The 24,686-nt window shown below is 40.2% G+C and overlaps 1 protein-coding gene across 1 annotated transcript in view; it reads right to left on the bottom strand.

Moving 5' to 3' along the window:
- fbxl17 (F-box and leucine-rich repeat protein 17) overlaps positions 1 to 24,686 on the bottom strand; it is a 192,737-nt gene that overhangs the window by 12,186 nt on the left and 155,865 nt on the right. The window contains exon 7 of the mRNA XM_048593668.1: positions 21,422 to 21,529. Within this exon, the coding sequence (XP_048449625.1) occupies positions 21,422 to 21,529 (108 nt within the window). The remainder of the gene's footprint in view (positions 1 to 21,421; positions 21,530 to 24,686) is intronic.

The raw sequence follows: 24,686 nt of genomic DNA, 5'->3' as shown, positions 1-24,686 counted from the left end.
AACGTCAGCTTTCCTGCTCCTCTGATGCTGCTTGGCCTGCTGTGTTCATCCAGCTCTACACCTTGTTATCTCTTATTTACATCAGAGTTGTTTTAACCAGATGCCCCAATTTTTACAGTTAAAAATTTTAATTGCTAAAGCTAAAAGTTGCATTCTAAAATAAATGAATCAAGAACGAGATATTCACACCGACATAGTGCTGCAGTTCTGATGAACAGTCACTGGACTCAAAATGTTAACTCTACTATCTCCTCACAGATGCTGCCAAACTTGTTGAGTTTTGCCAGCTAACATACTGTTCTCATTTTATCTGTTCACACCTGAGCTCTTTCCTCTTTTTTTATTTCAATGAGTATCACTCCATTTAACTTCCCTTTCTTTTAATGTTGACACACTAAACAAAATAGCTTAAATCATCTGTCTAATAATGGCAACCACCAAGTGTGAGATTTAAATCAGGAATTTGTGAACTGAGATTCTCCAAATAGTCTGCTGGGAGAAGCAATAAACTGCTTTAGTACTGAGCCACACAAATCAGATGGTCTCATATTTGATCCGAACTCTGTACTCTAGTAGTCAGTCTACATGGGCTAAGGAAGAGCAAAATCAGTCAGGCTGTTCTACCTCAATTGAAATGTGGATCACATCAACCGGGCTTGGTTGTAAATATTTGAATTACCTAATAGATGATCTACCTGAACTCTCAACTAAAAATGATTAGTTTGGACCAACTAGAAGATCACAGTATAAACTGACATCCACAGGAGTATACCACGGCAGAACCAGCGCATGTGGGTTTGTACCATAATTAAATTTCTCTTTACTGATGTCACTCTTTCCTTTAATAAGAAGACAACCTTTCTTCCTTTTCCATTGTCTTCTGAAAATCAAGGATTCTGGATCACTTAATTCCCAATCTTTTCACTATGTAACAATGTATCTATAATGACTATTCAACCAAAGTGTTATCATCAGTTTTGTTGTGCATATTTGCTAGATTTTCCCGATACTACCCAAGTGCTTGATGCTTTAACATTTATTAAGCTGTCTGTCCCATTGTGATTCACTCTGTTTTTCTTAACTTCACATTCTTGACATTACTCTTCTTGCTTTTCAATTTTCCCTTTCCTGAATCTTTCATTGCTCCCCTTCATTACTTTAAAGTACTGTCTAAATAATGAACTAGGGTTCCAAGGATCTGCAATCTCATGCAGATTGCCACTCTGGCACTTCTTAATTTACAAAGGGAGAGAGGGCTCCATACTTCTGAGAAGAGATTCCATTCAAGGGTGTGGAGCCATACTTAGGTTCCGTCGGTTCTTTTGGAGTGCAGAACTGTTACAGGAAGCAAACCTTTTCACAGCAGTCAGCTGCTGTATTCTGGAACTTAAAGATCTTGACAGCCACTTTGACAGCAGCTATCAAACTAAAGTAGATAAGGTAGTTGTTAAGGTGCCAGCTGGATTAGTACTATTGTGGGGAATTCCAGCTGGGATGGAATAGAATGGCAAGTTAGTAATGCGCCAATTGGGTAGGGCCTGGTGGGGATGGGTTGGGTTGGGTATGGGCAGCGGCTGTGCTGGTGATGGTTTCAGTTAGAGTCCAGGTGTAGGGGGAGCTCAGACCAGATCTGATCTGCTGAGGGGAGGAGGGGGAAAGAGAGTTGAATCCCAGAGTATGTCAGGTCAGCACAACAACTGTCAGGCCAGCAGAAAATCGAAGCCAATTTTTTTTTCCAGGAGTACACAGAAAGCAAGAGAATACACTACACAAATGGATAAATTCTGAAAACTATGGAGCAACCTCAAAGTGTACAGTTCCAGATCCCTGATGGTAAAAGTTCAAAAATGTAAAATGATCAAGGAGGCAGAGAGAACACTTTCCTTTATTGACTATGGCCTAGAGCATAAGATTAGGGGGAAAAAAAAAATCACAAAACAAGCTGACTTGGTTTCTACCTCAGCCTTCGAAATTCATATCCAATGGTGGATCCCATGGTTTGATTTGACTCTCGGTCAAGGTTTGGTTTTCCTTTGTCTGTGCCTCTGATTTGGGTTGTTCCTAACTGCTGTGTCTTAATTCCACCATATGATGTCAGCATTACATCATCCAATTTCAGAACCATTCCTTGGCTGCCCATTTGCTTCCAAATTTTCAACAAAGATATTCTGGTGAAGTCTGAGTAGGATGTTGTTATTCTGTACGCTGGCATCAAGTTTCAGTTTAGCCTTGTGGTTGTGGGCTCATATTTTCAATTTCTTACTGATTTGAATTGTTTTGTGACTTTCTTTTCTCCGAGAACTGCAGAATCTAGACATTTCACGCTGTCACAGATTCTCTTGTCTATTGTCTTCTCAAACTTATCGGCAACTCCAGGGTATGGATATTGTGGTTTTGTGTCTTTCTCATTCAGCCTGTTGCTCTGCATCTGGTAATTCGTTTACCATGTTATTTCTTTGATTGCCACATCTTTTTCCCAGTTGGGCTTTTCAATGAGGTCAGCATTTTGATCTGTATGTGGGACATTACTTTTTGTCTGTGAATTGGAACAGCTCTTGAACATGTTTCTCTCTATCTGTTGTGCATTCTTTTGCTGTCATTCTATTTTAATGACGACAATTGTCGCCATTCCCTCCTGACATTATCTCTAATTGGGCAATTTAATTTGTCCCTATTGGTGTTATGCAATAAACTACAATTGATTAAGACCAGTTTTTCTTCTCATGAAGAATTATTCATGATTCATCCTCTACTATTGTTCATCCAAAAATTCCCTTTAATTCAGTGCAGAAATACGGGTTAGGGGTCTTGTGACACAGTGGTAGTGTCCCTATATGTGAGCCAAGAGGCCCAGTTTCAAGTTCCACCTGCTCCAGAGGTGTGTCATGAGATCTGTGAACAGGCTGATTAAAAAATATCCAGTTTATTATGCGTCACCAGAGTGTGTTTTAACTTTTTAAAGTTTTATTTTAGAAGTGTAGAAAGGAGAATTAGAGCTCTTGTGACATAGTGGCACTGTCTCAACCTCTGGGCCAGCAGGTCTGAGTTCAAGTCCTACCTGCTGCATAAATATGTCATAGCAGTCTGAACAGGTTGATTAAAATTGTCTAGAAAGGAGCATTGGTAGAAGCAATCCATCCCAATATTAGCTGGTTGCAGCTGGTTCCACAACACATAAAACAAACAAGACATAACTCCACCCAACCTAGATTCCAAATGTAGCCAGCACGGAACAGTAGCTGGAGGCTTCCCTCCATCAGATTTCAGCAATGTGTACAAATGGTATTAATAATTTCTGCACAATTTCCTCCAGTTTAGTACCAAAAAGAATATAATTCACATGTATCAAAGTGGAAACCCAGCTTTAGCTGATCAAAACATGGTTACTTTCGCAACAATTAAGCAAAAGAGCATTCACAATGAGTTGAGTCCCAGGTGTATTGCTTCATGCAATATAGGATCTGACATACATGGACGGTTTGAAATGCGAGGTGTTGGAACATATTTTTTAAGCACCAGGAGTTTTGAATTAGTCCCTATTAATCCTGATAGCAAATACAATCCTGAACTTTAGTGGTCTTCTTAGTTGCTTTGAAAATTTAGTAACTGTCCTCCAGTTAACCCCTAAGGATGTTCATTTGAACTTCTTGGCAATGGACACATTCCAAATTAGGTCTATCCTCGACAGTCTTTAACTTCAGCACAATCTGCAGAAGCAACCCTTTTAATTGCAAAAGCTGAAAACAAACTTGTATTTGTTCTAATATTTATAAACCCCACCGAGCATACATAATCCTCCAGTCAGTCTCAGAGGGAGCCTTTGACATTGCACTCTAAATAATCTTTTTTATTGGCACAATAATATTTTGTGAATAATGTGGAAGAGTAGGATTAAAAAAATAGCTGAAAGTCATGGAAATCATGTTGAATAAACAATTTCCTTAGTTCCTAGAATGTTCAATGATAGTGAATATGGAAGTAGCTCAGCTTGAATACGTGTGAATACACCAATGCATTAAAAAAAATCACATTTTTATTCCTGGTTATTACTATTTAAATGCCTAACAAAAGGACCTAGGTCATTGTGCAAAATTCAAAATGGTAATTACAGCATTAAAAACAGAAAACAGTTAATTATTAGTGATTGGTGACATAAAATCTATAGATTGTAGGAAAGGAACAATAAAATGGTCATACCTAAATAGATAAAAACGCATATACACACATACAAATGTATCTACTTTACATTTGTTATAGGAAAATTTCCCAGGTTCTTCAAAGCATTTAAAAACCAAATTTGACGCCATTCATATAAGGAGATATGAGGTCAGTAAAAGGTAAGTTTAAAGGGAGAGTGTAGATGAGGAAAGAGAGATATAGAAAAGCTGAGTAAAGGAATTCAAGAATTAGGGCCTCAGAAGCTGAAAGCTATACTCCAATGGAAAGCTAAGTATCAGGGACAGATGAGAAACCAGAAGTGGAGAGGTGATGCCGTCTCAAAGAGATGTAAGAATGCAGCAGATGACAGCAGCAGGGAGAGATTCATGCAGAGATACGAAAAGAAAGAAGAGCATGTCATGACATTGACAGGCCAGGAGCCAATGTAGGGCAACAAACGTATGGGGGTGGGTGATTAGGACTTGTTGTAAATTAGGATAGAGGGAGCAGAATTATGAATAAATTTAGTTTTATAGAGGGTGGAAGTCCAACTGCTAAATCTCGTTTCAAGCTTTATGAAAGACTATCAATGCTGATTGTTTCCTGAGGGTAAACTCATTGTGATACGAGTTTGCAAGTTCACCAAGCACATGGTTAGTGAACATCTTCTGTTATTAGCCAGTTGCAAACTGAGTATTGATTTAAACACCAAGTCATCTGAAAACACCAAAAAGACAGAAAAGATAAAGTAGAACATTGCTTTTCAGCTATCACTGTATTGAGTTGAACATTAATTTGATCTCGAGTAGAAAAAATACAAAGGCTCTTGTTAAAAATCTGCTGTGCTGGCATCTGTTTCCTTTTCACAAAACCAGAGTAAGTAAGTATATTTGTAACCAAACCTGTTATTTAAAAATTGGTTACCCTCAGCACAAAATCAAATGTTTCTCTCAAGGAAACAGGATTTTGACTACATACTGATGCTTTGCTATAGAATTGAGATTATGGTCCCAGACCAATACCAATGACGAATCTTGATACAATTAAGCTAAAGATTTCTTCAGCATTCTTGGACATTACAGGGAGAATATTGCAGAGCTAATATTGGAAAATGTGGAAAGGCTTCACATAATCAAATACATGGTATCCACAGTTTTAATTGTTGCTTTTGCCTCTACTTGTAAAACTGTCAATATCATACTACATGGCACTTAATCAGCAGGAAGGTAAGATGTCTGATATAATACAATGACTCTCATTATTAAGCCTGTATAGGAATGGCTATAGTGTGTCTATTAAATTTTAATTTTCCTCTAGCATGTCTGATATGCATGAAATTTGGTGCAAAATATTTCATCTTTTGAACTAAAATGCTCACTTATTCCTCAAATATCAATTTCTGATTAGAAAAAATATTTTAACAGTTTTTTTTGTTGATGGAAGCTTTTTTAAAAAAATCTTGACCATATGTGCAATTAAGAAAAGGTACACTTGTTATGAACTAACCATGAATACTGAATGTGAAACTTAAAATGACTGGATGATTAATGCATCATACCACACGATAATTATCTGCAAAGCCATCTCGAATCACTAAAATTATTACAACCTTGAAGTGGGACAGCAAGTAAGAGCTTAAAACAAACACTGTTTGCGCTGATCACATATTTGCTATGGACACCTCATACCCAAGTCCTGACTGAAGCATGATCCATGAAATTTTAACCTTACATCGAGATTGAAAATTCGGCCAATGCAAAGAACCTAATCTACACTTCAGCGATGCAACATGCATTAAATCTATATCAAATCTTGTACATGGGTTATGAGTTTCCATCAGTACCTGTTATTCCTTGAAGTGGCACTGAGACAAGTAGTTTCAAAGTTAAAGATGGAATCATGTGACAAGCACAGCTGCTAATTTATTGTCAGGGTCCATCCCCCTGTGATTGCACAACCTGCCCACCATAGTCCCATACATAAACAAAATGTATTCTGAAATTTATTTTTGGTGTGAACTACTTTTGGAGTTGAATTTTGAATAATTATAACAGTGGTTTAAAGGAAAAATAATTTTTTTAAAAAAATTTATAACTAAATTCATTCACTGAACTGAATTCTATTTTGTAACGAGACCCATCATTCAATTCAAAAAACAAATCCAATTAATAGAGGAAAGGACAGTATGTCACAGTGTCATGTTTTAAGATTTTTCCTGTAACTAAAAGCATGACTGATTGAACACTATTTTCACATGCATGTTACAAAGAATTAAACTTTCTACTTTCTTTTCAACATAATTGAAAAACTCATTTTATAGGTATTTATTACAATGTCCTTTAAGTTGATATTCAACTGTGGAACCTAGCTCCCAAGGGTTTACTTTTGTTCTTCTGCTTTCCTAGCCTGGTAATCTGTAATCTCAGAACTGTGTTTCACAGCGATATTTCCTCACGTGGTTCTTCCTCTAGCACTAGACAAAGCTGCCAACTGCATTTTGACTCTTCATGAATTTGATCTTTCGAATCAGATTCATCATCCACATTCATGACCAATGAACTATGGGGGCTTTCAGCTAGGAGCAGCTCTCTCTTCCTTAGGTCCTGGCAAGCATCTCACATCTGTAGGCTGCAGAGATGTCTTAGAAATCCCTCCCCTCTCAAACCCTATCTATCCAGAGTGATGGAATAACATGGACCCGGTATCTTGATAGAAATGCCAATTAGTTACCTTTGAGATCTCAACTTTATTTTCATGTTAAAGGGACAATTTAAAGCATGACTCCTGATGACATGACATTCTCAGCACTTTCTGAAAGGTGTAGAGTTGTGGGTGCCACATTATAGGAAAGATGCAAATGCATTGTAGAGATTGCAGAAGCAATTTATGAGAATGGTTCCCCCGCTGTGAGAAACTTCAGCTATGAGGATAGATTGAAGAAATTGAGGATGTTCTCCCTGGAGAGGAGGAGGAGATCTGATTGAGGTTTTCAAAATCACGATACAGGTTGTAGCAATTTTCTGCTTGTGAAAGAAACAAAAAAAAATGAGAGGGCATAGATATAAAGTGATGTGCAAACAAAGCAAGGGTGATGTGAGAAGAAACAACTTTCACACAGCAAGTTGTTAGGATATGGAATGCACTGCTTGGAATTATGGTGGAGGCAAGTAGAATTGAGGCATTCTGGAAGGCATTGGATAGTTTTTGGATAGTAATGGCGTGCAGGGATGAGGTAAAGGCAAGAGATTGGAACTGATAGTAGAGCCGGTACAAACTTGATGGGCTGAATTCTGTGATTTTTGTGACTTTGGAGACTACCCGTCCAACTACTGTAAATGTAAATGGTGCTGCCATTATCTCCATAAGAGAGTACCTTATACCTGTTACCCTGCAAAACAGTCCAGCCTTTCCTCTAATCTTTAGCAACTCTCTCACTCAGGACTGTTATCAGGCAGACTTCAGGTCACGTGAACATCTTCATTTGATCCCAACTTAAACAAACTGTCCCAAAACAGAATCTCAACAGCCTTTAATTTGATATTTGTACAGCTCACCATCATGTTCTCAAATGCAATTACGTATGAGTTTGGAATAGTATGGTTTAAGCATGTAAACTAAGATTCATTACTATATTTCAGATAGCCCTAATGAGGGGATATTCTTCTTAAGTCCCAAGCAATTTTTCTCACTGATGGGTCTTCAAAGAATTTGACAAAGGGGTCAAATACCGAAAGTAACACTGAAGCAAAAATATGAGAGTTTTTTTTCTAGTAGAATGTTGTGTGCGTATAGGTATTTGCATAGCCAAGCAACATGGGGTTTTCTTTACCTTAATTTTAATTGTCATAAAAATTCTGGGGCATACTCTCATTCTTTTGTCAATAAAAAAATTCACAGCTATTGTTTACATGTGTGAAATGGATAGTGAAATTTATAACATCTATGTGTGAGGAGTTTGTAGGAAGAGATGAAGAAAAGACTGACAAACGACACATAATTTCGAATCAGAGATAGTAGGAACTGCAGATGCTGGAGAATCCGAGACAACAAGGTGCAGGGCTGGATGAACACAGCAGGCCAAGCAGCATCATAGGAGCAGAGAGGCTGACGTTTCGGGCCTAGACCCTTCATCAGAAAAGGGGGAGGGGAAGGGGGTTTTGAAATAAATAGGGAGAGAGTGGGAGGCGGATAGAAGAGGGATAGAGGAGAGGATAGGTGGAGAGGAGACAGACAGGTCAAAGAGGCGGGGATGGAGCCAGTAAAGGTGAGTGTAGGTGGGGAGTTAGGAAGGGGATAGGTCAGTCCAGGGAGGACGGACAGGTCAAGGGGGCGGGATGAGGTTGGTCGGTAGGAGATGGAGGTGCGGCTTGAGGTGGGAGGAGGGGATAGGTGGGAGGAAGAACAGGTTAGGGAGGCAGGGACGAGCTGGACTGGTTTTGGGATGCGGTGGGGGGAGGGGAGATTTTGAAACTTGTGAAATCCACATTGATACCATTGGGCTGCAGGGTTCCCAAGCGGAATATGAGTTGCTGTTCCTGCAACCTTCGGGTGGCATCGTTGTGGCACTGCAGGAGGCCCAGGATGGACATGTCGTCTGAGGAATAGGAGGGGGAGTTGAAATGGTTCGCGACTGGGAGGTGCAGTTGTTCAGTGCGAACCGAGCGTAGGTGTTCTGCAAAGCGGTCCCCGAGCCTCCACTTGGTTTCCCCGATGTAGAGGAAGCCACACCGGGTACAGCAGATGCAGTATACCACATTGGCAGATGTGCAGGTGAACATCTGCTTGATGTGGAAAGTCTTCTTGGGGCCTGGGATGGGGGTGAGGGAGGAGGTATGGGGGCAGGTGTAGCACTTCCTGCGGTTGCAGGGAAAAGTGCCGGGTGTGGTGGAGCTGGAGGGGAGTGTGGAGCGGACAAGGGAGTCATGGAGAGAGTTGTCCCTCCGGAAAGCAGATAAAGGTGGGGAGGGAAAGATGTCTTTGGTGGTGGGGTCGGATTGCAGATGGCGGAAGTGTCGGAGGATGATGCGTTGGATCCGGAGGTTGGTGGGGTGGTACGTGAGGACGAGGGGGATTCTTTTTTGGTTTTTATTGCGTGGACGGGGTGTGAGGGATGAGGTGCGGGAGATGTGGGAGACACGGTTGAGGGCGTTCTCGACCACCGAGGAGGGGAAGTTACGGTCCTTGAAAAACGAGGACAACTGAGATGTACGGGAGTGGAATGCCTCATCCTGGGAGCAGATGCGGCGGAGGCGAAGGAATTGGGAATAGGAGATAGCATTTTTGCAGGAAGGTGGGTGGGAGGAGGAGTATTCTAGGTAGCTGTGGGAGTCGGTGGGCTTGAAATGAATATCGGTTTCTAGGTGGTTGCCCGATATGGAGACAGAGAGGTCCAGGAAGGGGAGAGAGGTGTTAGAGATGGTCCAGGTAAACTTAAGGTTGGGGTGGAAGGTGTTAGTGAAGTGTATGAACTGTTCGAGCTCCTCGTGGGAGCACGAGGCGGCGCCGATACAGTCATCAATGTAACGGAGGAAGAGGTGGGGTTTAGGGCCGGTGTAGGTACGGAAGAGGGATTGTTCCACGTAACCTACAAAGAGGCAGGCGTAGCTTGGGCCCATGCGGGTACCCATGGCTACCCACTTTGTCTGTAGGAAGTGGGAGGAATTGAAAGAGAAGTTGTTGAGGGTGAAGACGAGTATTGAACTTTTATTGAGTCATCTTAAAATGGAGTTTGGTGTAAGGAGAAAACGTTATGTTTATTTTACTTTCTGTAACTTCCAATTTGAAATGTTTTGCCCCTCAGGCTGTGTATCTGGCATGAAATGTACTTTGCAAGTCTTAAGATCTCTACAATCATATTGAGTGGAAAATGTTGTGCAGACTGATTTATTTCATTGTAAATTCCAGGCTATTGAAGTCAGAACGTATTGCAATGCATTTTTGCAAACTTTTTTAATAAAGTTGTATTGTTTGACCTCGTACTCGGAAATAAGGTGGACTAAGTGATGAAGTGTCATGGGGGAAATTTAGGAGACAGTGATCATGTTATCAAAAAATTCAGGATGGTAGTAGAGAATGACATGCAATAATCCACAGTAAGAAAGTCAATTGGCAGAGAGCTGATTTTAATTGGGCAAGAACAGAGCTGGGCAGGATTGACTGGAACAAAAGATTGGCAGGGAAAACAGGAACTGAACAGTGGGTTGCCTTCCAAGAGCAGATGATTCAAATACAGTCAAGGTATTTTCCCTCAAATGGGAAAGGTAGAGCAAACAAGTCTAGAGTTCCCTGGCTGATAAAGGAGGTAGAAATTAAGATAAGAAAGAAAAAGTATGCATATGGCAGGTGTAAGACAGAAAATACAACTGAAAACCAAGGGAAATGGCAAAAGTTTAACATGATAGGTGAAAAAACAAAGAAGAGAAACAAAGAGAAACCATGAGAAAAGACTAGCACCTAACATAAAGGGGAATCTTGAAGTCTTCTATGGGAAACAAATAGCAAAAGAATAGTTTGAGGAGGATTAGGGTCAATTACAGACCAAAGAGGGGATTAGAGCATGAAGATAGGGGTCATGGTAGACAACAGGAGGCTGTAAGAACACAGAAAGCTAGGCAGCATCTGGAGGAAAGAAGAATTCAGCATTTCAGATATTACCCTTCTTGCAGCCTTATTTAAAGAAGGTTCTAAGATTAATTGCAGCAATTACAGTCCAGTTCGTTTGATTTTGGTGGTCGGCAAATTTCTAGAAACAATAACTCGTGATAGAACTAATAATTACATGGAAAAAGATGGGTTGATTGGAAAAAATCAGCACAGGTTTCTAAAGGGGAAATTGTGGTTAATTAAGTAAAATTTTTCGATGAGGTAACAGAAGGGTCGATGAGGGTTACGTTGTTGATGTATTGACACGGATTTCATAGAATCATAGAATCCCTACAGTATGGAAACAGGCCCTTCGGCCCAACAAGTCCACACTGACCCTTGGAGCATCCCACCCAGACTCATCCCCCTATAACCCACCTAAACTGCACATCTTTGGACTGTGGGAGGAAACCGGAGTACCCAGAGGAAACCCACGCAGACACGGGGAGAATGTGCAAACTCCACACAGACAGTCGCCCGAGGGTGAAATCGAACCCGGGTCCTTGGTGCTGTGAGGCAACAGTGCTAACCACTGAGCCACCGTGCTGCCCCTACAGGTGCAGGTGTGTGATATAGTGCCATACAAAGAATTGTGAGTAAAGTTATAGGTCATGGGTATGAAAAGGATAGTAGTTACATGCATGTAAAATTGGCTGAGTAATTGGAAACAAAGAGTAAAGATCAATGGATACCTTCTCGGGCTTGACAAAGGTTTGGACTGGTGTTCCCCAGGGATCAGTATTGGAACCTTTGCTTTTCCTGATATATGTTAATGATATGAAACTTGGTGGGCAAAAGACAATTTCAAAGATTGCAGATGATACAAAACTTGCTAAAATTGTAAACTGTGAACAGGATAGTGCCGAACTCCAGAAGGACATTGACTAGTTAGTGGAGTGGGTGGATAGGTGGCAGATGAGGTTCAATGCAGAGAAGTTTGAGGTGACGGACTTTAGTCAGAAGAACATTGAAGGACAATATAAAAAGGGGGTATAATTCTAAAGGAAGGTGTGTTTGCAGTAGAAGGACCTAGCTGTATGTGCACAGATCTTGAAGGTGGCAGTACAGGTGGAGAATGCACGCAGTATTCCCGGCTTTATTAATTGGGGAATAGAGAACAAGAGCAAAGAGGTGATGGTGAACTTGTATAAGACACTTGTTAGACTTCAGCTGAAGTACAGTGTGCAATTGTGAGCATGACATTATCGGAAAGATGTGAATGCACCGGACAGCATACAGAAGCGATTTGCAAGAATTGCGAAACAAATTGCAAGGTTCCAGGAACGAGAAGCTTCAGTTATAAGGACAGACTGAAGAGGCTGGGACTATTCATTTGGCGAGAAGGTGGAGAGGAGATCTGACAAAGCAGGGTGAATAGAGTAGCAGGGAGAAAATATTCCCACTTGTAAAAAGAACATGAATGAAAGGCATAGATGTCAAATGATTTGCAAAAGAAGTAAGGACGATGTGTGACAGTGAGTAGTTAGGGTATGGAATGCACTACGTGGAAATGTGGTGAAGGCAGGTTCACCTGAAGCATTCAAGAGGGCATTGGTTGATTACTTGGAGAGAAATAGTGCGCAATGGTGTAGGGAAAACGCAGGTCGTTAACACTCAGCATTGAGACTCGTTTGAAGAGCTGGTACAGACACTATGGAAGGAATTGCCTCCTTCTACGCTGTAAGAATCAATGATTCTGTGAACAGGATCACACCTCCTTGCAATTCAATAGGTTTCAATTTTTAAACAACCTTTTGCAAACATCTTTGCCTTTCTGGATGCCTCTGAGTGCCATATGGTGGCAAGCAGAAAGAAAGGGAAATAAAAAACACACTGCACTGACAATATTTACTACAAGCAGCCTGGGGGGAATCTGTGGAGCTTATTGGAAGATATCCTAAAGAAGCAATTTCCAACTGCCTGCTAAAGCCAGATAACTGATCTGTAAACAAGTCATTATGAGTCAGACCAAGTCCCATTAGAATCAAGATAGATTGGCATTTGTTGCACTCATACCAGAGTGAACTGATGTTCTCCTGTTTGCAATTCTCATTATGTTAGGAGCAACCCGTTGTCTGAAGTATTTGTGGAAAACCAAGATGACAGAACTGGTCGATAGATTTATTTATCTTTGTCTTGGTTCTTTCACAACTGCATCAGAGACATATCATTGCTTTGTGACAACAATGATAAACCAAAATCAAGCAATAAGCTGACATCCAGTCATTTTGCACTGATTTTGGTTACTATCCCACTCTCATCGTAAAATAAAAGCCACTGTAATCTTGAAGATACATACACAATATTTTGGTCTTTCTCACTGATAATGCCAAAATCTTATTTTTGGCCATTTTTTTGTTTTCAGACAGAACTTATGGCAGATGGACTTTGGTGAGAACAGTGTGAGCTCATCAATTGGATGCTAGAAAGACAAACCAGGGTACATTTTCAATGCCGAGAGATTAAGATCGTGAACGAACACAAGAATTTAACTGCTTGTGCACACAAATCACGAAAACCTAATAAACTAGTACAAAAATAATCATAATGGCGAATAGAAGTTTTTTTTAAACCTCAAAGGGGCTCAGATACCATGGAGAGGAACTAATGGTGCAGTTCAACAGAGCTTTTTTGGGACCTCAATTGGAGAACTGTTTTCAGGTTGGACACCAGACTGCAAAAATTACATAAAAGAAACGCAACGCAGATGCTGTAAACCTGAAATAAAAATAGAAAACTTCATAGGTACTTAGCTGGCCTGACAGCACCTTAGGGAATTAAATAGAGTTAACATTTTAGGTCAAAGACCTTCCACTAGAACTGTGAGTTCACTGTGCTCTTCAAATCTCTCTTGAATATTGCAAAAATAAAAATAGATTACACAAAAGTCATCTTGCCCTTCTTTTTTGTATCTTAGTTCCAAAGTATTCACAGCTACGGATGTTCTCTATACTTTACTATGTGCAATTATTAAGCTGGGTGATTCTGAGTGAAGGCATCAACTCACAATATACATTCCATGTAATTAGCATGAGGGAATCCATTGTAAAACTCTCTCCTGATATATTAAACAAGCACTTGCAAGTAAAACTGATTTAAATTCTCAAATACGTAGCAAAGACCGATTTAATAAAAACTAAAGAACTGCGGATGCTGTAAATCAGAAACAAAAACAGAAATTGATGGAAAAGGTCAGCGGGTCTGGCAGCATCTGTGGACAGAAAACTGTCAAGTTCTGAGGAAGGATCACTCAACCCGAAACATTAACTCTGATTTCTCTCCACAGAAGCCGCCAGATCTGCTGAGCTTTCCCAGCAATTTCTGTTTTTGTTAAAGACTTATTTAGTTCCATGTTTGCTCAATCTCTGACCTGACTGATATTGGGAGCATTGGACTGACGCTGCTATATTATACAATGTCAAAATAATTAAGACGGTAGGAGGAGATTGAATCCCAGGAGTCATGAAATACACAGGGAGAGCATAGATGAAAATTATCCAATTAACCTGAGGGGTTAACAGGAGGAGCTTAACGTTTCCATACTTACAGCCCAGAGGTAACTGGACAAAAATGCTCCGTTGCAGCAGAACCCTGCATATATTACCAGCACTCTGACAAAGGTATTGGCATTGATCTTGAAGCTTGGCAGATAAATTGAGCACTTTTGAAAGTATTTAATATTTTCTTTCATAGATCAGATATTTACCTATCAAGCAGTCTGGGAGAATTCTTCAACATAAACACATTTTCAAAATAAAACTTGTACATGGATTTAAGGTGACCATCAGATGATGACACATTTGTTTTGTAGTCACTGATGAATATACGTAAACTGCTGTAGCTAGCTTTATACATTGTATCAGTTCAAGTGAAACCACAAATGGCTCTGCTCCAGAAGAAGTAGCACCTCTCATAGAAAATGCTTTCACAGAAGAGCATAATTATTTTGAGAACAGTACGTGCGTACCTTTGGTTAGAAACAAGTCAGCCAATATGCTTTCGCTTACAAGATATTAACTAATGACTAACCTTGCATGAAAACCTGATTCTTTACACCTCATTCCTACCCTTATCCATTGACCTTGGCAGTTATGCAGAGCAGGGTTAGGCATCAAACTCATGTATTGGCTGAAAAATTCAAACTAAAGTTGTAAAGAAGCTCAAACTTCAATTCGTTTCAACCTTGAAAGAACACTATTTTAAATTTCAGCTCCAGCAGATTGTAACTCTTACTGAACTCCTACTGATCCATGAACAGTACTATTCCTGGGGTGCCTTTTCCAAAGACGAACAAGATGCTGTTTAACTATAAGGATGGCAGTATGAATATCCATCAAGAACTTTTTGTAGCAGTGATCACTGAATAGCTAAATGGACTGAGAGCTGAAACTGATATCACCACTTTCTACCCAATGCAGATATGATCGCATCTACAGAACCCCAGCCTCCTCTGTTGAGCTTCATGATGGTTTCTCTCTGTGAGGCCTAGCAGATTTGTCATGCAAAATTTTCAGTAACTCATTTCATTACATGTGGACTATGCCCCAATGACATCCCACTCCTCACATACTCCTTTTTGACACAGGTGGAAGTACTCAGGACTTCCCACGATTCCTGCTGCCATCTTTAAATTCTAGCCATGCACCCGGTCAAGTGCTGCTGACCAAGAGTTACTCTTCACTGTGCATATTTTGGGACAACATAAGAACACAGGAAATAGGAGAAGGAGTACGTCATTCAGCTCCTTAAGCCTGCCCCATCATTCTATAAAATCATGGCTGATCTGCTTCAGGCCTAAACTGCTCTTTACTGCCAGTTCCTCTGCGCCCTCAACTTCTTGCTATTTCAAAAATCTACCTCCTCTTTAAATACTTTCAGTAATCTATCCTTCGCACCTCCAGGTAGACAATTCCAGACATTCACGACTCTTTGAGAGAAGAGATTTCTTTGCATCTCAGTTTTAAATGCATGCCCCCTTATTCTGCAACAAGGCACCTTTCAATGCATTGCAGCAACAGCATTGCTAATCCTTGCCATGACTGGATCTATTGAGCATGTTTCCAATGAACCTGCACCAGGAATGTAGGAAAGAGAACAGAACAGGTATCGAGTAATGTGAACAGTCAGTGTTCACCCGTCTCTCACAAATAATGGTTTAGAATGCTCCTCCGCACAGTGGGACATGTAGGACTCTAACAAGGAGGGCCAGAGGATGCCTCTACCTTGATCTTTAACACCTTCATCTTCAAATGCAGCACAAGCCATGTCATGTAAGTACGGTAGGACATTATATGACGACTAATACGTTGTCCTATCACCACCACATTAATCTAAGAAGGCACCTATGAGTATGTTGACATATGCATATAGCACAAGGTGAGAGGAAATCAGTTCCATTACCTTGTTGAGCCTGAGAGATCTTGCATTATCTTTGAGCATTGCAGTCACAGGTGCCAACTTTCTGGTCACCTGCGTCACTTCTGTTTCCTAGAGCATCTAGAGCTCCAATATGCAGTGACTAACGTAATGATCAAGATTGTTTGTGACCAGGATGTGTACCCCACACAGGTGGACACTGCACACATTTTACATACATGGTGCTTGATTACAGATGACCTCAACCTGTGCTGTCTAAGTGCCTGATTAATTCAATTGCCCCTTGAAGGTCTCATATCACTTACAAGTACAGCCCGCATGCTCAGACAGAAAAGAAACATTTTCTTCACCCATTCAGGGTACGGTCACAGCTATTTTCCATTTTGAATGCATATTAATGACTTGCAGAAGCATGAAAGACAATGCAGGCTGTACTTGGCACCATGAGTTGCAGGCTCAACCTGGTAACCAAGGAGCCCCAAGAACCTCTATGTTCCCTTTTTCCTTACACTCCCTGTTGAGTCCATTTAAATCTTCACTTTGAAACATTAGATGCATTAGAAGACATGGCCCATGTCTTCTAATGCACTAATGTTGCATACTATCATGCTGCTCTATCTCTTCGTCCATGTATCCTAAACCTGCAGTAGCCCATGTCTTCTAATGCCCTATCATCATCCCGCGTGCAGTTGCTGCCCATGAAGTGTGCTTGGCAACATCTCCGACTTGTGTCAGATTGAGGGCTGGAGAAGCAAGCGACAAGCTGAAGTTGCCAGATAACCACTCTAGCTTTCATGCTAGGAATTGTCATCATCTAGTTTCTATTCAGTGGGTAGGAGAATGGGAAACAGCATATCAATTAGTTGAGATTCACAATGAAATGCTAACGCATGCAAATAAGCATCTCATCACTCGCTGCTGTGATTCTTACCTTGGTGTTCAACACTCAGTTGGAGAATGGGGCTTTTTGCTCTTGCATCATGTATAACCTTACTGCTGTCTCAGCCTATTTTCCAACTTTCTCGTCAATTCCTACAGCACTTAGTGGCTGGGAAGATTCTGCCCCTAATCAAATACAAGACTTCCTAGACTATATCATTTCACATCATTTTTTTAAAACTGTTTCAACAGAATGGCTGTCATGCATGTCGTCTACCAAATAAACTTCTATGCTAAGAAGTACGGTAATTCTGACAGGAAAATTTTAACAGAAAGCACTTCATATAAAATTGAAACAATGAGAATGGATGCCCATCTGATAAAGGTTTCCAGGACAGTAAATCAATCCAAATCACCCAACCTTTGGGATATCATACAGAAAGGTATGCCTTAGCACCAATGACAGGAACAGTGATTAAAAAAGAAAGATAAAACCAACTGAAATCAACCCCATAAAAATTATGTGTGAAAGTATTTGTGATATCTATTTCATCACATTGTCGTCTAGGGCTTCATATTCTTTGACTTTGGGAGAGAGAGGACTTTCTTTAGGTTCAAGACTGAAAATAGATTGATCACAACAAGAAATCTTTGTATAATGTAGTACAATAATTCTAAACCAGCATCAAAAAGCTAATCAATACCTAAACCCTAACATTTATTCGATCACGAGAGATCAGTCACACTTGCTAACATGCTCACAAAAAAGACCGGTACAGAACAACATGCAATCAAATTCTATGCAGTTTTCATCCTTATATGCCGTAAGAATGGAATAATAGGAGCAGGAGTAGTTCTTATTGCACCTGATCAAATTCTACCAGTGAATGTAATTACGGCTAATCTTTTGAACCAAATCCATTCTCCCACTCCCCAGGTTCTCTAAATCTGAGACATCAACAATTTATCTCAGATTTAAATGTACTCAACAACAGGGTATTCACAACCTTCTTGGGTAAACAATTCCAAATTGTTCACAACACTGTGCGTCAAGATATTTGTCACCTCAGTCCTAGATGATCCTGAGACCATACCTACATGTTCTAGATTCCCAAGCCAGAGAAATAACCCCTCAGTGTCCACCACATTAAGCACTGTCTTTCGTTCTTCCAAACCCCAAAAAACACACATCCAAATTACTCAACCTCTCATTATAGGACAAACCTCTCAACCCAGGAATAAATCAAATGGTCCTTCACTGTACTATCACCAACACAAGCATATCCTTCCTTAGATATGGGGAGCAAAACTCCACACAGTATTCCAGATGCGGTATTTCGGAAGGCTGTATAACTAAACTAAGCCTTAGTGCTTCTTCACACAACACTAAAGTGCTTTAGTGGAAAAAAAACACATACAAAAAAGCAAAGAGTAGTGGGAAACTGGTAGACTGGGAAATCTTTAAAGGCCAACAGAAAGCCACAAAAAAAGTTATAAAGAAAAGTAAGATAGATTATGAGAGTAAACTAGCTCAGAATATAAAAACAGGCAGCAAAAGTTTCTATAAATATGTAAATCGTAAAAGAGTGGCGAAGGTAAACATTGGTCCTTTAGAGGATGAGAAGGCCAATTCAATAACTGGGAATGAGGAAATAGCCAAGACATTAAACAGTTATTTCGTGTCAGTCTTCACAGTGGAAGACACAAATAACATGCCGAAAACTAATGGCAAGAAGGTTATAGCAGGTGAGGACCTAGAAACTATCATCATCACTAAGGAGGCAGTGCTGGGCAAGCTAATGGGGCTAAAGGTAGACAAGTCTCCTGGTCCTGATGAAATGCATCCCAGGGTACTAAAAGAGGTGATGGGGGAAATAGCAAATGCACGAGTAATTATTTACCAAAATTCACTGGACTCTGGGGTGGTTCCCGCAGATTGGAAAACAGCCAATGTGACGGCACTGTTTAAAAAATGAAGTAGACAAAAAGCAGGTAACTATAGGCCAGTTAGCTTAACTTCGGTAGTGGGGAAAATGCTTGAATCTACCGTTAAGGAAGAAATAGCAAGACATCTGGATATAAATTGTCCCATTGGGAACACCCAGCATGGGTTCATGAAGGGTAGGTCATGTTTAACTAATTTGGTGTAATTCTTTGAGGACATTACTCGCATGGTGGACAATGGGAAACCTGTGGATGTGGTGTATCTGGATTTCCAGAAGGCATTTGACAAGGTGCCACACCAAAGGCTGCTACATAACATAAAGTTGCACGGTATTACAGGTAATGTATTGGCATGGATAGAAGACTGGTTGACCAGTAGGAAGCAAAGAGTAAGGGTAAATGGGTGTTTTTCTGGTTGGCGGTCAGTGGCTAGTGGTGTGCCTCAGGGATCAGTGTTGGGACCTCAATTGTTTACAATTTACATAGATGATTTGGAGTTGGGGACTAAGCGTGGTGTGTCAAAATTTGCAGATGACACTAAGGTGAGTGGTAGAGCAAAGTGTGCAGAAGACACTGAAAGTCTGCAGAGGGATATAGATAGTCTAAGTGAGTGGGCAAAGGTCTGGCAGATGGAGTACAATGTTGACAAGTGTGAGGTCATCCATTTTGGTAGGAATAACAGCAAAATGGACTATGTTTTAAATGGTAAAAAATTGCAGCACGCTGCTGTGCACAGGGACTTGGGTGTCCTCGTGCATTAATCGCTGAAGATGGGATTGCAGGTGCAGCAGGTGATTAAAAAGGCAAATGGAATTTTGTCTGCCATTGCTCGAGGGATGGAGTTTAAGAACAGGGAGGCTATGCTGCAGCTGTATAGGGTCCTGGTGAGGCCACACCTGGAGTACTGTGTGCAGTTTTGGTCTCCTTACTTGAGAAGAGATATACTAGCACTGGAGGGGGTGCAGAGGAGATTCACTAGGTTGATTCCAGAGTTTAGAGGGTTGGACTATGAGGAGAGACTGAGTAGACTGGGATTATACTCATTGGAATTCAGAAGAATGAGGGGAGATCTTATAGAAACATATAAGATTATGAAGGGAATAGATAAAGTGGAAGCAGGGAGGTTGTTTCCGCTAGCAGGTGAAACTAGGACTAAAGGGCATTGCCTCAAAATAAAGGGAAGCGGATGTAGGACTGAAGTCAGGAGGAACTTCTTCACCCAAAGGGTTGTGAATCTGTGGAATTCCCTGCCCAGTGAAGCGGTTGAAGCTACCTCACTGAATATGTTTAAGGCAAGGCTAGATAAATTTTTGAACAGTAAAGGAATTAAGGGTTATGGTGAGTGGGCGGGTAAGTGGAGCTGAGTCTCAAAAAGATCAGCCATGATCTTATTAAATGGCGGGGCAGGCTCGAGGGGCCAGATGGCCTACTCCTGCTCCTAGTTCTTATGTTCTTATGTTATGATGCTGGAAATCTGAAATAAAAACAGAAAATGTTTAAAGTATTCACCAGGTCAGGTACTAACTGGGGAGAAAATCAGAGCTAATGTTTCAAACCTGAATTGGTATTGCCTGATCTGCTGAGTATTTGCAGCATTTTCTGTTTTATTACTTATTCTTCATTCAAATACCTTTGCAATAAAGGCCATTGTGTCATTTGCTTTCATAATTGTATGCTATACCTGCGTCCTATCATTATTCCTTGTACAAGCACCGCCAACTCCCATGAACATCGAAGTGTACAAGTATCACACCTTTTAAAAAATATTATACTGTTCTATTCTTATTGGCCAAGTGAATAACCTCACATTGGACATCCCTTTGGAGCTTCAATGTGTCCCCTTCGTAGCCTGTGTTCTCATTTAGCTTTGTAACATAATTTAAATACATGACTTTCAACTTTGTCTAGACAACAGCACTGATCCCAACAGCACTGTTGCACCCCAAAAGTTACAATCTGCCAATTTGAAAATATGCCATTTCTCACAAATCTCAATTTCCCGTCTGTTAACAAATCCTCTATACATGCAAATCAATTACCTCCAGCTGAGTTACTTTATACCTCTTTTACTGATACCTGAGTGGAATACATTTTAGCAGTTAGAAGTTGACATTAATAAGTGGTCACGACATTAAATATTAACAATGTTTTCCTATTTACTGCCAAACCTGTTGAGTCTTTCCAGTATTTTCTGTTTTCATCATTATTATTAAGAAGTGGCAGTTATTTCATAACAATCCTCTTCAGAGATGAAATTCAACCAAAGTCTGAATTTTTAAATGATGTCAAGATGTAGGAGGAATAGCAGCAGAATCAATATTTTTCTCATTTTCTGCTTCATTCTTCATGAAAGATGTTACAGAACACAGGTATGTCAATAATTACAGATACTTAAAACAAGTAGTTCCTGGCTAGTACTTACCCGAGTGAGGTGGATGACCCCTTGGGATGTAACTGAACAGCCCATAAAACCCACATACTGCAGCAGAGGACAATGTTCTGCAAATGCTTTCACCGATTTATCTGTCACCTACACAAAAGAACATGTGAAAACAGATTAGTCTGACACTTGCACAGCTGTAAAACATCATGTACATCAATAGAAAAGTTTTACCCAACTCTATAGCACTGGCTATAACAAAATAAAATATTGCTTAAAAGGGCACTATGCTTCAATCAACATGAATGGCATGTTTCAGCATGCTGCTATGCAGAAGGACCTGGGTGTCCTTGTGCATGAATCACAGAAGGTAGGTTTGCAGGTACAACAAGTAATTAGGAAGGCAAATGGAATTTTGTCCTTCACTGCTAAAGGGATTGAGATTAAAAGCAGAGAGATTATGTTGCAGCTGTACAAGGTGCTGGTGAGGCCACACCTGGAGTACTGTGTGCAGTTTTGGTCTCCTTACTTGAGAAAGGATGTACTGGCACTGGAGGGGGCGCAAAGGAGGTTCACTAGGTTGATTCCGGAGTTGAGAGGTTTGGTTTATGAGGAGAGATTGAGTAGATTGGGATTATATTCATTGGAATTCAGAAGATTGAGGGGGGATCTTATAGAAACATATAAAATTATGAAGGGAATAGATAAGATAGAAGTAGAGAGGATGTTTCCACTGGCAGGTGAAACTAGGACAAGAGGGCATAGCCTCAAGATTAGAGGGAGCAGATTTAGGACTGAATTGAGAAGGAACTTCTTCACCCAGAGGGTTGTTAATCTATGGAATTCCTTGCCCAGTGGAGTAGTTGACGCTACTTCAGTAAACGTTTTTAAAGAAAAGGTAGATTTTTTTTGAACAATAAAGGAATTAAGGGATACGGTGAGAACGCGGGTAAGTGGATCTGAGTCCATGAAAAGATCAGCCATGATCTTATTGAATGGCGGAGCAGGCTCAAAGGGCCGGACGGCCTACTCCTGCTCCTAGCTCTTATGTTTCTCCACTGGAGCTTCCTCAATTTCACTTCGCCTCCAAAAAGCTGTTTTTGCCAATCTGAGCAAAGGTAGTCCAAATAAATAAAATGAAGGAATTAAATGGTTGGGATCAACAAGAAAATAGTTTTTCCTTTACAGAATGAAAGTCCATAACCATTGTCTGCAAGTTGCAGCTCTTACTTTCTTCCCAGTATGAACATTTCTATTGTTTTACAATGTTAATCTTACCCAAGTAAGACTATTATCAGGCTCACACAGTTTGCCACTCTGTTCATTCATTGGGTGCACTTTCTGCATTGCAGAAGGAAACACAGACTACCAGATGATTGGCTTCAACATATGTACAACACCATATTTGAACTTCCAGATTTCAGCTTTGGAAAACCATCAGTGAATATGTAATTGATGATGACAAGGGGTGGCATCGTAGTTAGCACTGCTGCCTCACAGCACCAGGGACCCGAGTTCAAATCCAACCATGGATCACCCAACTCAAAACATGAACTCTTGTTTCTCCCCATCGATGCTGCCAGACCTGTTGAGTTTCTCCACCAATTTCTGTTTTTTTTTTCAGTTAAGTGTACATGTGGGATATGCAGGTAACACAGAAAACTGGAGTTGAGGTTGAGGTACATCTCACTGGATGGGGAAGAAAGTTCGAGGGAGCGTAAGGCCTCTACCTATGTTCTTAAATGTAATAAATAAAATTGGATTCTTTGAAGCTTTGCCAATCAGTTGATTTAGTTTGATGTGCAGGAGCAGATTTTACAGGTTAGTGATGTAGGAAGTATATTGTTAGCCTATTAATGAAGGTCAGAACCTATATGCCAATGGCTGTAGGTGTTCCTATTTGCCATTGGAGGTACTTGCAGCCAAATGCAATAGGTAAAAATAAATCCCAAGTGGAATCTTGATGTTTCAGTAGGACTGATGGCATTTTATTTTCCAAAGTTATCTAATACTGTGCTGGAGAATAAAGTAGTGCAACATTAATAGTGGAACCATGACAGACCATAAGTTGTTCCATTCATTTTATTCACATTGTTGACAATGAGCAGCTAGAGCTCAATAGGAAAAAAAAGTGGTGAAAAAAGTGAAAACCTCTTCAGCTTTTGAGGAGACTTCAAGAAACCTCAGACTCTTCTTTTAAAAAGAAAATTTCAAAACAAAAGATTGAAATTTTATGTGTCAGACTCTCAACCTCCATGACCTAAATTTTGAATGAGATATTGTCACAATCCTTTGGGAACCTCTGACACTTCAATACCACAGAATTGGCTGTAAGATTTCAATTTATTTAAACAAATACAAACTTTATAAAGATAAATTAAGTAAAGCAAGCACCACTAATGTAACATTATAGCTTATAAAAATATACTCTATGAATTTAGTTCTAACTTTGATTTTCCCCAAGAGTGTTTCTATATTGCAATGTCTTCAAAGCTCATTCACTTTTTCTGGGATTGACCCAACAAGTATGCCACAACCCTCCAGAATTGACTTTAATTCACTTAGTATTCCAGCTATTCCTTAAGGTGCAAGTTACATGAAGATCCTTCCGTTAGCTTTAGGCCAAGTGATACACTATTTTTTTCTATATGACCTCATCACTTGGAATCTTCAGCTCTTTCTCCTTGTATTGCACATATATGGGCTTCTTTTCCCCTCAGTGTGCTCTCACAGTTTCTTTGTAATCATTTCTCTCAGCTGACTGTTCAAGCTGAGTGTCTTCTGCCTCAAGGCTTTGTGATGACTGATGAACTTTTTTTTCCATTATCTGCTTTTCTCATGACACCCAAAATGAACTGCCTGCTTCTCAAAGCAAACACACACAGAAAAATTGGACAAAAGAACCTTCTATCCAAGCTTCTACTCTGAATTACTACTTCTATCACAACATGACATGCTTTGTGATGATTCCAAATATAAACAAATTATTCAACTTCAACACAACTTTCTGATTTTGTAACTCACGTGAATAGTTTATATTACCAATGGAATTTTATGATACTTACTCAGGACTCCTTGGTTCTATTACAAGCTTAAGTTAGATCATTCATTGTTCAAGTTTTCTTTCACTAATAACTGTGATCTTGCAAGGCAAACATAGGCCAGCTTTTAAATGTAATAAATACAGGCTTATTTACATCAGTTCAGAGATAGTAGGAACTGCCGATGCTGGAGAATCTGAGATAACAAGGTGTAGAGCTGGATGAACACAGCAGGCCAAGCAGCATCAGAGGAGCAGGAAAGCTGA

Source organism: Rhincodon typus, chromosome 3, assembly GCF_021869965.1.
Source record: "Rhincodon typus isolate 14 chromosome 3, sRhiTyp1.1, whole genome shotgun sequence".
NCBI lineage: Eukaryota > Metazoa > Chordata > Chondrichthyes > Orectolobiformes > Rhincodontidae > Rhincodon > Rhincodon typus.
This window is presented reverse-complemented; position numbering and strand designations above follow the sequence as displayed.